Raw genomic sequence first — 12259 nt, forward strand, 5'->3', positions numbered from 1 at the left:
CAAGGCATAAAAAGAGTTCAAGTTCAATGACCTCGGTTGACAAGACAGATCATTGCAGCTAGGTTGACAAAAGACACCTTAAGTGTCACAGGGAAACGCCATTCTGTTAAAGTAGTACAAAGGCTGAAAATAGACCTCCTAAACTAACAGGAGAGGTCTTGAAAACAGTTGCTAAGTTTTGTTACTGTAATGGTGCTTATTTCGCTGCAATTACCACAGGACACTATTGTAAGAAGACACGCTGTTTTATTTAATCAAGTTCTCCAGAAAGCGCCGAGCCGGCAATGTCCGTGCTCCGACACTCGCGCCGTTTCTAGTAGCCTGCGCGCGCAACCTAAAATGGCCGCCAGCACGTCGCGTAACGATGCAACGTGCATACACTAGAGCGGTAGTCTACATATCTCCCTTTTTTCCAAACAGTGGAATTTTATAACTTACAGTCTGCCGCTCATATCAAAGTCTTGGAACCTGGCTGGTCTCATCACTGTTCTTCCCTTGCGGGTCAGTCTTACCGGCGTAGCCATGGCCTTTCTCCCAGGAGTCTCTGCGCTGCCTCCTCTGTTGCTCAGTGCGGCCTGGCTCCCCACCGGTCTCCCCATGTCCATTTCCTTCTCCGCTCCGGGGCTACCTCTGTTGCCTTGCTCCTTGCTGGCTTCTCCACTTCCCATGTCCGTTTCCTCATTGAGTAGTTCATCCCCTGCCTCGGGCTCCCCCGCCATTTCCGGATCTTGTCCCCCTTGGCTCCACTGTAGTACTTTGTTGCATCTTGCCATGCGGTCCTGGGACCATACGTTGCCGTCACTCAACAGGATTTACAAAAAGGGGGTGGTGATGAACAGAGTGTCTGAGTTAAACAGACCACTCTTACCCAGTCCAAAGATCAGGGCTTGATCCATCACCGTTATTTATCTCACTGCCCCATCCCAGCTCAGAACCTGGCTATATGCAAATCAGTCTGTCCCTGGCCCAGTGCATCATGGGAACAGGGCAGACTAAACTACCGAGCCAATTCTTCACCAGAAAGGAGACAAGCTACCGGGGACCGGTTTCTGGCATTTCAGCCTTCTTCGGCCCGGCTTGCCAGAATCCTGATGGAGCAGTGAGAAAGGGACTCATGTCTGAGTATACCCTGCCACACCTATAGTGGCCAAAAACGATTTACAAAAAGGGGGTGGTGATGAACAGAGTGTCTGAGTTAAACAGACCACTCTTACCCAGTCCAAAGATCAGGGCTTGATCCATCACCGTTATTTATCTCACTGCCCCATCCCAGCTCAGAACCTGGCTATATGCAAATCAGTCTGTCCCTGGCCCAGTGCATCATGGGAACAGGGCAGACTAAACTACCAAGCCAATTCTTCACCAGAAAGGAGACAAGCTACCGGGGACCGGTTTCTGGCATTTCAGCCTTCTTCGGCCCGGCTTGCCAGAATCCTGATGGAGCAGTGAGAAAGGGACTCATGTCTGAGTATACCCTGCCACACCTATAGTGGCCAAAAACGATTTACAAAAAGGGGGTGGTGATGAACAGAGTGTCTGAGTTAAACAGACCACTCTTACCCAGTCCAAAGATCAGGGCTTGATCCATCACCGTTATTTATCTCACTGCCCCATCCCAGCTCAGAACCTGGCTATATGCAAATCAGTCTGTCCCTGGTCCAGTGCATCATGGGAACAGGGCAGACTAAACTACCAAGCCAATTCTTCACCAGAAAGGAGACAAGCTACCGGGGACCGGTTTCTGGCATTTCAGCCTTCTTCGGCCCGGCTTGCCAGAATCCTGATGGAGCAGTGAGAAAGGGACTCATGTCTGAGTATACCCTGCCACACCTATAGTGGCCAAAAACGATTTACAAAAAGGGGGTGGTGATGAACAGAGTGTCTGAGTTAAACAGACCACTCTTACCCAGTCCAAAGATCAGGGCTTGATCCATCACCGTTATTTAACTCACTGCCCCATCCCAGCTCAGAACCTGGCTATATGCAAATCAGTCTGTCCCTGGCCCAGTGCATCATGGGAACAGGGCAGACTAAACTACCAAGCCAATTCTTCACCAGAAAGGAGACAAGCTACCGGGGACCGGTTTCTGGCATTTCAGCCTTCTTCGGCCCGGCTTGCCAGAATCCTGATGGAGCAGTGAGAAAGGGACTCATGTCTGAGTATACCCTGCCACACCTATAGTGGCCAAAAACGATTTACAAAAAGGGGGTGGTGATGAACAGAGTGTCTGAGTTAAACAGACCACTCTTACCCAGTCCAAAGATCAGGGCTTGATCCATCACCGTTATTTATCTCACTGCCCCATCCCAGCTCAGAACCTGGCTATATGCAAATCAGTCTGTCCCTGGCCCAGTGCATCATGGGAACAGGGCAGACTAAACTACCAAGCCAATTCTTCACCAGAAAGGAGACAAGCTACCGGGGACCGGTTTCTGGCATTTCAGCCTTCTTCGGCCCGGCTTGCCAGAATCCTGATGGAGCAGTGAGAAAGAGACTCATGTCTGAGTATACCCTGCCACACCTATAGTGGCCAAAAACGATTTACAAAAAGGGGGTGGTGATGAACAGAGTGTCTGAGTTAAACAGACCACTCTTACCCAGTCCAAAGATCAGGGCTTGATCCATCACCGTTATTTATCTCACTGCCCCATCCCAGCTCAGAACCTGGCTATATGCAAATCAGTCTGTCCCTGGCCCAGTGCATCATGGGAACAGGGCAGACTAAACTACCAAGCCAATTCTTCACCAGAGAGAGAGACAAGCTACCGGGGACCGGTTTCTGGCATTTCAGCCTTCTTCGGCCCGGCTTGCCAGAATGGTGCAGTGAGCTAAAAAACGGTGTTGGATCTAGCCCTGATCTCTTGACTGGGTGAGAGTATTCTGTTTAATTCAGAGACTCTGTCCCTCACCACCCCTTGTTGTAAATGTCACTCAACAGGGCCTCTCTGTCAAATACCTTCTTCACATGCAGGGGTTTACTGTATTTGCTAACCCCCTTTCTTTGCATCGTCGCCAGCTTGACTCGCACCCATTCACCTTCTTCTAGTCCAGTATCCTTTACGTTTCTTCGCCTGTTGTAGTGCTTTGCATACACCGCCTGTGCCTTCTCCAAGTTCGCTTGAACCACCGCAGGGGACCACTTACTCATTATGGTTTTCTCCTTCCACACTCGATTGTCCTTCGTGAAGGGATCACGCCCTCTCAAGATTTGGAAGGGACTGTATCCCATTCCCGTGGGGGTGATTCTGTATGCCCATACCATTTGCCATATCTCTTTCTCCCAGTCCTTGTTATGGGATATCGCCGCTTGCACTGATCCCATCACCACCCTGTTGAACCGCTCTACCAGTCCATTTCCTGCCGGGTGATAGATCGATGTGTGCTTGGAGAGGATACCGTTTCTTTCCATGAAGCTGGTCCACTTGTCCGAGGTGAACTGGGGGCCATTGTCGCTCAGGATGGACTTGGGAATGCCCTCTCTCACAAATGTGTCACTCAAAAACCTCAAGATGGTCTCTGTGTCCATTACTTCCTCCACCTTCATTTCAGGCCACTTCGAGTACCTGTCGATGAGGACACACACGTACGTTTGGACTCCTTGTCCATCTAAGATTGGGCCCAAAATGTCTATGGACAACTCCTCCCACGGGTTCTGTGGGGGGCCGAATCTTCCTAGCGCCGGGCGCAATGGCTTGAGTGTTTTGTCTGCTCCTTGGCACTGTGGGCAATCCCTGATGTACCGTTCTGCTCGTAAGTCCATGCCTGGCCACCAGTACCCTTCTTTAGTTCTCAATTTCATCTTGCCTATCCCTAAGTGGCCTTTGTGGAGTAAGGCCAGTAGCTTGGGGACTATGCCAGCTGGGGGAATAACCTTGTCTCCCCTAAACACAAATACTCCTTGGATAACTCTTCTCTGACCTCATAGTACATCCTTAGGGTATCACTGGTGTGTTTCTTCTTCGGCCATCCCTGTACTATGCATTTCTTCATCTCCTGTACAGTTTGGTCTTCGCTGTAAGCTTCCTTCCACTCCTGGTTGCTGATGACTTTCTCCTGGTCATCCGTCAGGGCCACCATCTCTTCCCCCCATGCCTGGTCATCTCCTCCAGATTCCATGGCCGCCGCCCTGCTCAGATAGTCTGCTACTTTGTTCCGACTGCCATGAATGTACTCCACATCATATCTAAATTCTAGCAGCTTCAATGCCTGGGGGTGGCACTCGCGTGCCCACTGGAGGTTAGTACTTTCACCAGGGGTTTATGATCTGTCTTTAACTGAAATCGCGTACCCCACAGGAATTGTCTGAACCTGGTCATTGCCCACACCACAGCTAGCATCTCCTTTTCGATGACACTGTATCTTCTTTCTGTGTCACTCAAGGTGCGAGAAGCAAAACTTAGTGTGTCCATCACTCCTTGTCCCCGGTCTTGCATTAACACCGCACCCAAACCTTTGTCGCTGGCGTCCGTCGTGAGCACAGTTCTTCCATGAGGATCATATCCTTGCAGGGGTATGGCTCTCACCACATCTTTCTTTATGCTCTCTAATTCCTTTTGTGCTTCTTCCGTCCAGCAGAACACTGAGCTTTCTCTTGTCAGCTTCCTCATGTGGTGGGTCTTTGTTGCGAAATGTTGCACGAATTTACTATAGTATTCGGCCATTCCTAAGAAGGACCTGACATCCTCCTTGCTGGTGGGTGGTGGTGCTTCATTAATCGCCTTCACATTTTCCGCTTTGGGGTTGATCCCTTGCACTCCGATTTCATGCCCTAGGTAGGTCACCGATTCCATGCCCAGGCGGCACTTCTCCTACTCTGCTGTGAGGCCTTTCCCTTCTAACACTCTCAACACTTTGGTCAGTTTGGCATCGTAGTCTAATCTGTCTCGGCCCATCACTAGGATGTCATCCTGGAAATACTGGATGCCGTCCATGTCCTTAAACAGTTGGTGCATCAATTTCTGAAACACCGCTGCCGCTGATGCTAGTCCAAACGGCATGCAGTGGAACTGGTAGCACCCGAAGGTGGTAATGAATGAAGTCAACCTCCTGCTCTCCGGGTGTAATGCAATTTGATGGTACGCTGAGGTTAGGTCGATGGTAGAGTACCACTTGATCCCTCTCGTCTTGGCTAACATCACCTCGATCCTTGGTAGGGGCAACTTCTCTACCACAATGTTCTTATTTAATTCGCGCAGGTCCACACATAGTCTGACCTTTCCACTGGGTTTCATGACTACTACCAATGGGGCCAGCCCCTCAGCGCACGTGATTGGTTTGATGATTCCTCTTCTTTCCAATTCTTGCAATTCTTCTTGTACCGCCTCTCTCACTGCAAGAGGCACATTTCTCACCTTGTGAGACACCGGTGTTGCGCCGGCCTTGAGGACAATTTTGTGTGCAAACTTTTCAAGCCTTCCCACCGTGCCTCTAAACACCTTGGGGTACTCCTTCTTCCATTTGTCCAGGTTTGGCCACACTTCCGGTTCGGTGAGTAGGATCTGCTCTTTTCCTCCGGGGTCTAGTTTGATACCCAGATCCCCTTGGTCTAGCCAACCTAGCACCGATGGTCCTCTTTCGGAAATGTACAATTTGCAGTAGGCACTGCGTCCTATGAATACAAACTCTAACGGTCGGAATCCTAGCATGGGTATGCGGTCTCCATTGTATGTGACCAGCCTTATGTCCAGTTTCTCCAGGTCTGGGCCCAAGTGTGGTCTGAAGGTTTCGTTCCACACCGCTCTCTGTACTATGGTATAGGGTGATCAGGTATGCACCACTATATTTATCGGCACTCCTCCAATCATCATGTCCAGCACCGGCTTGGTCGATCTTTTGTTGTCTACGCTCAGTACTTGGTCGTAGATGCAGAGTACCGTGTCCTCGTCTTCGTGGCCACTCTCCTCCTTGTCCTCTTGTCCTTGGTCGATGTACCTAACCATACTCCTGGAGGACTTCCTGCGGCATACTTTCTCATAGTGCCCTACGATTCCACAGTAGATACATTTGGTGCGAAACGCCGAGCGCTTCGTGTTGTGGGCCTCATGTGCCCAACTTCCGCATCTATAGCAGGCCTTGTTGTTGCTCTCAGTCTGTTTTCCCGGTGGGCCCAGATTCCCTTGCCACCTATTAGGTCCTTTCGATTTGGGTCCCTTGCCTCTGTTGTCCTTACGGGGTTCCTCGTCTTCTATCCTGTTCACCATCGACGACGTTGCAACCTCTCTTTTTGCCGCCTCTGCGCATCTTCGCGCCAATTCTGCTCTCTTGACAATTATCATCACTTCCTGCAACGTGGCGTCTCAGCTTGTCTTGCACCGCGGTGCTCGTGGTGTGCATTACGATTTGATCCTTGATGAATTCATCTTGGAGTGTATCGTATCTACACGTTGATGCCAACTTCTTTAATGCCGCCACGTACTCTTCCACTGATTCCCCAGGTTGTTGCTTTCTTTGCTGGAAGTTGTACCTGGCGATCGAAACACAAACCGCCGGTTTGTAGTGTTTGTTCAATTCTTCTATTGCGTGGGCGTACACATAGTCATCTGTTCTCCCCCGTTGTTTGGGTATCAGAGTCTTGAAGATCCTGAGCCCCTCCGGGCCTAGGTTGTGTAATAATATTCGCCTCTTCCTCTTACTTGAGAACTTTTCTTCATTTTCGTCTTCTAGCACTTCAATGAAGTTGTCAATATAGTCTCTCCAGTCTTCCCACCTCATCAGTGGTTCTCCTGGCTTGGGCAAGAATTGCACAGGGGCCGTCGCAGACGCTGCTTGTGCACACATCTTTTCGTGCTTTTCTGTGGGCGGGGTGCCACTGTGGCTCCTGGGGCTGCCCGGTGCACTGTTTTCCTCTAGCTTCTCGGTTTTCAGTTGGGGGGTCTCAATGTCTGCCCCTTCGCTCATCCCCTCGGTCACCAGTGCTACTGTCCTTGGTCGTGCTGCCTCGTGGGGTGTCTTGGGTGGTCTCCCCTCTCTCTACGTGCTCTTTGTTTCTTCCCCAGTGCTCAGTTTTAGCTCCCCTTGCGTAGCTGTGGGCTCTGCCGCGCTCTCTGGTGTTCTATGGTCTATGCGTGGGTGCTGCTCACAGGCCAACCTGTATCAATGCCTCTGGTGCCTGGTTCTAGACCGTGGTTCCTCTCTTGTCCTGGCCTTTTTTTTTTCCAGTAGTGGTATTCCTCTTTAGGTCTTCATCCCGACCTCGTCGCCATTGTAATGATGCTTATTTCGCTGCAATTACCATAGGACACTGTTGTAAGAAGACACGCTGTTTTATTTAATCAAGTTCTCCAGAGAGCCGGCAATGTCCGTGCTCCGACACTCGCACCATTTCTAGTAGCCTGCGCGCACAACCTAAAATGGCCACCAGCACGTCGCGTAACGACGCGACGTGCATACACTAGAGCGCTACTCTACAGTTACCACCTTGGCTGACCAGCTAGTGGCAGAAAGGAGCACTCAACTGTGCTATGTCATAATGCAGCAGGGGTTTTAGCAAGCACGACTTTCACATGGCCTTTTGCATTCTTCAGCATATGGCTTTGCTGCATCCACAAAAACACAATTCCAGTGTTGGAGGGAAAACATAACAACTTAAATAGTATTGTATTCACTTAGAGAAGTAAGAGATTGTGTAAATCTAGAGGTTAAGTAGGTTCTTCATTTGGTACAGACAGTGTGGATTTCGGCAGACTACACAGTGTTCCTTTTTTGCCGCCATATTTGTTTACATGGTTGAGCTGTCTCAGATGATTCAGCAAGTGACTGGTGAAACCCATGCATTTCTCATTCGGGTGCTTGCTGCCTGTTTTTAGGGATATTTCAAGGAACCACTGTATAACGGGATCCAGATTATTGTGCCTAGACTTTAGATAAATATGGTTACCACACAAACCAGCTATGTTGGTTGACAGACTTCTGAAGAAGGGGATGGACTGTTACGTCCTGGTAATGGCACTGTACACCTAATTTCCTGTGTGCAATTCGTGGCTTCGGAAGTGGTGGTAGAAAGCTTGCCACAGGTGCATGTCCAGGTTTTCTTTCTGTTGTGTACTGTAAAATGTCATTGTAATGTTCCCTCTCCCTTGCACTTTTCACTCGCCGTGTATTGTTTACATAAATACATGTGAAACATACATATCATATACCAGTTTATTTACTAAAATAATTTGATTAGAAACATGTTTGGCATGCAGATGCATTGTTAGTAGCAATTATATTGACTCAGTTTGTAAAGTATTGTATTAAAACATAATTCAGTCACTGCTCACTTTGCTCATATTGTATATTATTTTCTTTTTTAGGCATGAACATTGAACGTTTCTGCATGACAGGTGGCAAAAGTCCAATTGGTTACTTGAAAGCATATCTCACCAACTTGTATCTTTCTGCGGATTCCGAAAAAGTGGGAGAGGCAATAGAAGAAGGTGTGGATTGCATAGGCTCGTTTGTTTCTTATCCGGATGAGGCTTCCACCCTAAAATTTAAAATGTCATCATGTTTCAAATGCAAATGTTTGCTCGCTTAGTGAAACGTTTTTAGAGTCAATGTGAGATTTGATTATGTCGGTAATAATGACACAAAGCATCAAGTTCTTGCAAATATCAGGTAATCTAAGCATCTTCCTTGTTACACTTCTGTTAGCAAAATGAACTAAGAGGTAACTTAATTAAGATGAACGGAAACTACGGATAATGGTGCATACATCCTTGATTGATTGGCTCAGAGTCAATGCTAGTAGCGATATCAGGACAGGGTATTTCTGTAGCTTTGACTCCACTGCAGGTCATCGTTACTTACAATTTTGATATAACTTGCAGCATTTGAGATCTACTGTTACCGCCCATCTTGCCACATTGTTTACCTAATATTTTAGCATGGGCCAAAAATATTGGACCTGGCTTTTGCCCACCAAGTTCTACCTGGAAATGGTCGCAGTGTCCTCCTCCATCCCTTGATTTCTGTCATGAGTTTGGCCTTATACTTTAAAGTGACTGTTGATACAGCCACAAGAAGTTCAACATATGCCTGAAGAGCAACTAATTAGTTCCCAAAAGTGTGTCGGCTCATTCCCACTGGCTTTGCCAAGTTAATGTTGCTAGTATGTTTATATTCATGTTCCCATTAGTATTGGGTCTTCTCTAACCAATAAGAGTTCTTCTCATGCACACTGCGATCATTTATTGCTTTGAAAGTTCGAAAAATCACCACTTACTCTTCAAGTCCAAAATGTTAATATTTGTGCAACAGAGAATCCAGCTAGTTCTTTACTAATATCTTTGCCTTAAATTGTAAATTGTAAATTGATACTTGTATAGCGCACTACTCACCCGCAAGGGTCTCAAGGCGCTTGTACGAATACCGCTGTGGAACCCATCCTGGCTTTCCCTGTGAGGCGTCCACTCCTGGGCACCCCCAAGGTGGAGGCCAGGCATCCTTAGCGTTGTGGGGGCTGTTGTGGAGATTAAGCAAGCTATTGCCCAGAGTTGCAGAGTGGGACTCCATGATTGGAATAGGCACCGAGGCGAGAATTATCAGGTCCGTGGAATTTTGAGCCCAAGACCCGCCGAGGCGGGGAATTGAACCCTGGTCCCGGGCTAGACCTCTGCATCAGGCAGGGTCTGCCGCTCTAATCATTGAGCCTCAGAAGTGCCCTTCTGCCATGGGCTAGGTTCATGATATACAAGGTGTTTTGTGGAGTGCTGCATGTTACCTTATGGTTCCTTCATGGTGCAAGGTTGGATCAGAAAACGTACAGCTGGAGTAGAAGGAGATTAGAAAGTCATCTTAAGATTTTCCTAGCAACTGCCCCCCCCCCACTCCCCCCAAAGAAAACTGTTTTCAGCTATAGATGAGCCAGTTTTGAAATTCTTCTTGAAGCTCGTTTAGTTTGGATTTGAACCTTAAAGTTGGATTGAAAGCATGCAACAACCATGGGCACTGAACTCCATGGTGTTTGAAAAATCATTTAGGGTCACCTCCTTGGTTATTACAAACTTTCCCAATATTATGCTATTTACATACTTGGGGGAAATTCAAAGGTGTTACTTCTGGTCTTTACAAAATCCTTACATCTCATCTTTTTTCTAAATCTCTCTCACATGATCTTCAATGTAAATGGCAATCCTGTGTATCAATCTCTTATCCAGACGCTGAATGGGATCAGATCCTAGAAAATATCCACAAAGGAGCTCGAGAAGCAAGGCTCAGATTTTGCATGATTGGCACTGGTCACCATTCAAATTACACAAAGCTGGTCTTCTTCCTCGTACTACTTGCTGGAGATGTTCCAATTCTGATTGTGATTCTACTCATTATTTGTGAATGTTCAACCATGCAATCCTTTTGGACGTACTACCTTGAGTTCCATAATGCCTTTACACTTACCACACCAATTAATATCCTTTTACATGATTTAGGTCCCTCCGTCTTTTTCATACCGCCCTAGCCACAGCTAAAATATGTATATTACGTCACTAGAAATCATCTTTACCACCCTTACAGGAAGAATGGTTCATAGCTATGATACAAACAGCTTCACATGAAAGGACGATTTATAATCTTCAGGATCAAGCTGATATATTTCTTCAGATATGGTCTACAGTCCTAAAAACCAAAGTTATTGATCCCCCTGCCAACACATCTAACCAAGCAGATTAATTTGCTTCTATTTTTCAGTTTACTCTGTCCGATTTATTTATTCTGCCTCTTTCATTCTTCATTTTTATCCTCTTTTCCTCTTTATTAATTTCTTCTCCTGTTTTCTGATATCCTGGCTCATCCTCCTGTTATTATCTGTTTACCTTTTTATCTTCTCATATATTCCATTTTACACCGCTGCACTCTTCTATATTAACCATCAAGAATAAACTTTGCTCTAATTTTTCTGTAATAACAAATACCTTCTTGTGATAATAATTATTTATACTGTCTACATTTTCATTTATTCTTACTTTTTATGCAATGTCCTTTTTCCTCCCTCTTTTCTTTCTTAAAGGTTTTATCTTTCATTATGTATTAGTGTGTGTTTTATTGGTTTATTCAATTATTCAATTATTCAATTATCTAAATGCCTATCTGCATCATATTTCTTCATAAGCATTATTTTACATGATTAATTTAAATATCAGTATTGTATGTCTATTACCAGTGGCAGCTCCTCTATAGGGGCGTTTGGGCGCCGGCCCACTGCTTTCTCGCCGTGCGAGAAGGCAGAAACAAATGGTAATAACTACCATTTGTTTCTGCCTTCTCGCACGGCGAGAATGCAGAAGTTCCTGGTTGGGGGTGGGCGGTTCTGCTCGAGGGCAGGGGTAAGTGGCTTGCCCACTATTGTTCATACTGACTTTTTGGGCAGCCTGAGGCCGCCCAAACAGTCAGTATGAACAACAGTGGGCAAGCCACTCCCCTGCCCTCGAGCAGGACCGCCCACTCTCCCTGTTCTCTATGTATGCTGCAGCATACATAGAGAAAATAACCCGGGTGGGGCGCGGCCTCACCAATCACAACGCTGCCATTGCAGCGTTGTGATTGGTGGAGGGGAGGGAGGCTGCCTTCCTGATGACGAGCGCTGCAGCCAGGAATTCAATGCAGGACAGTGGGAGTCGGGAGTCTTGGGACTTAACGAAAAGCTGGACGGTAAGTTTTACTTTTATTTTATATATATATATATATATATATATATATATATATATATATATATATATATATATATATATATATATATATTTCCATTAAACCCCTCCCGCCTCCCCCCCCATCCTGTTCGCGGCGCGACAACCCCATTTCCATCCACCACCCGCCCGCAATGCTGGCCGCGACTGATTGCAAACCGTGTGTGATGTATTCTGCGTTGTAGCAGGGAGAGTATGTGGTGCATCGGAAATGGTGGCATGTTTGCCTTTATAGTTACCGGTGAGAACAACTGCTGCTTTCCTCTGTCATGACACATGTTCCCAGCTTGAGAGCTGTGCTACAATAATGACCCTCCCACCAGCCCTCATTTTCTTTAGCCTCACCACTTTCCAAGTCCACCAGCCGCCACTGTCTATTACTATTTTATATCTCATAAGATCTATTTATTCCTGTAATTCCTTGTTTATCGATTTTATTCCCATGATATATTCTCATTATAAAATTCAATAAAAAAAATTCAACACAAAAAAAGTTGGACTGAACGCATGTAACAACCATGGGCCCTGAACTCCATGGTGCTTGTCCTTCCATCTTTTGGCCACTCACTAGTCTTTGATACATCAGATGTGCTGT

The 12259-nt window shown here is 46.8% G+C and overlaps 1 protein-coding gene across 1 annotated transcript in view; it reads left to right on the forward strand.

Moving 5' to 3' along the window:
- LOC147707116 (cytosolic 5'-nucleotidase 1A-like) overlaps positions 1-12259 on the forward strand; it is a 138690-nt gene that overhangs the window by 84892 nt on the left and 41539 nt on the right. Inside the window, exon 4 of the mRNA XM_086926293.1 lies at positions 8296-8418. Within this exon, the coding sequence (XP_086782419.1) occupies positions 8296-8418 (123 nt within the window). The remainder of the gene's footprint in view (positions 1-8295; positions 8419-12259) is intronic.

This window comes from Lissotriton vulgaris, chromosome 6 (assembly GCF_964263255.1).
Source record: "Lissotriton vulgaris chromosome 6, aLisVul1.2, whole genome shotgun sequence".
Classification (NCBI taxonomy): Eukaryota; Metazoa; Chordata; class Amphibia; order Caudata; family Salamandridae; genus Lissotriton; species Lissotriton vulgaris.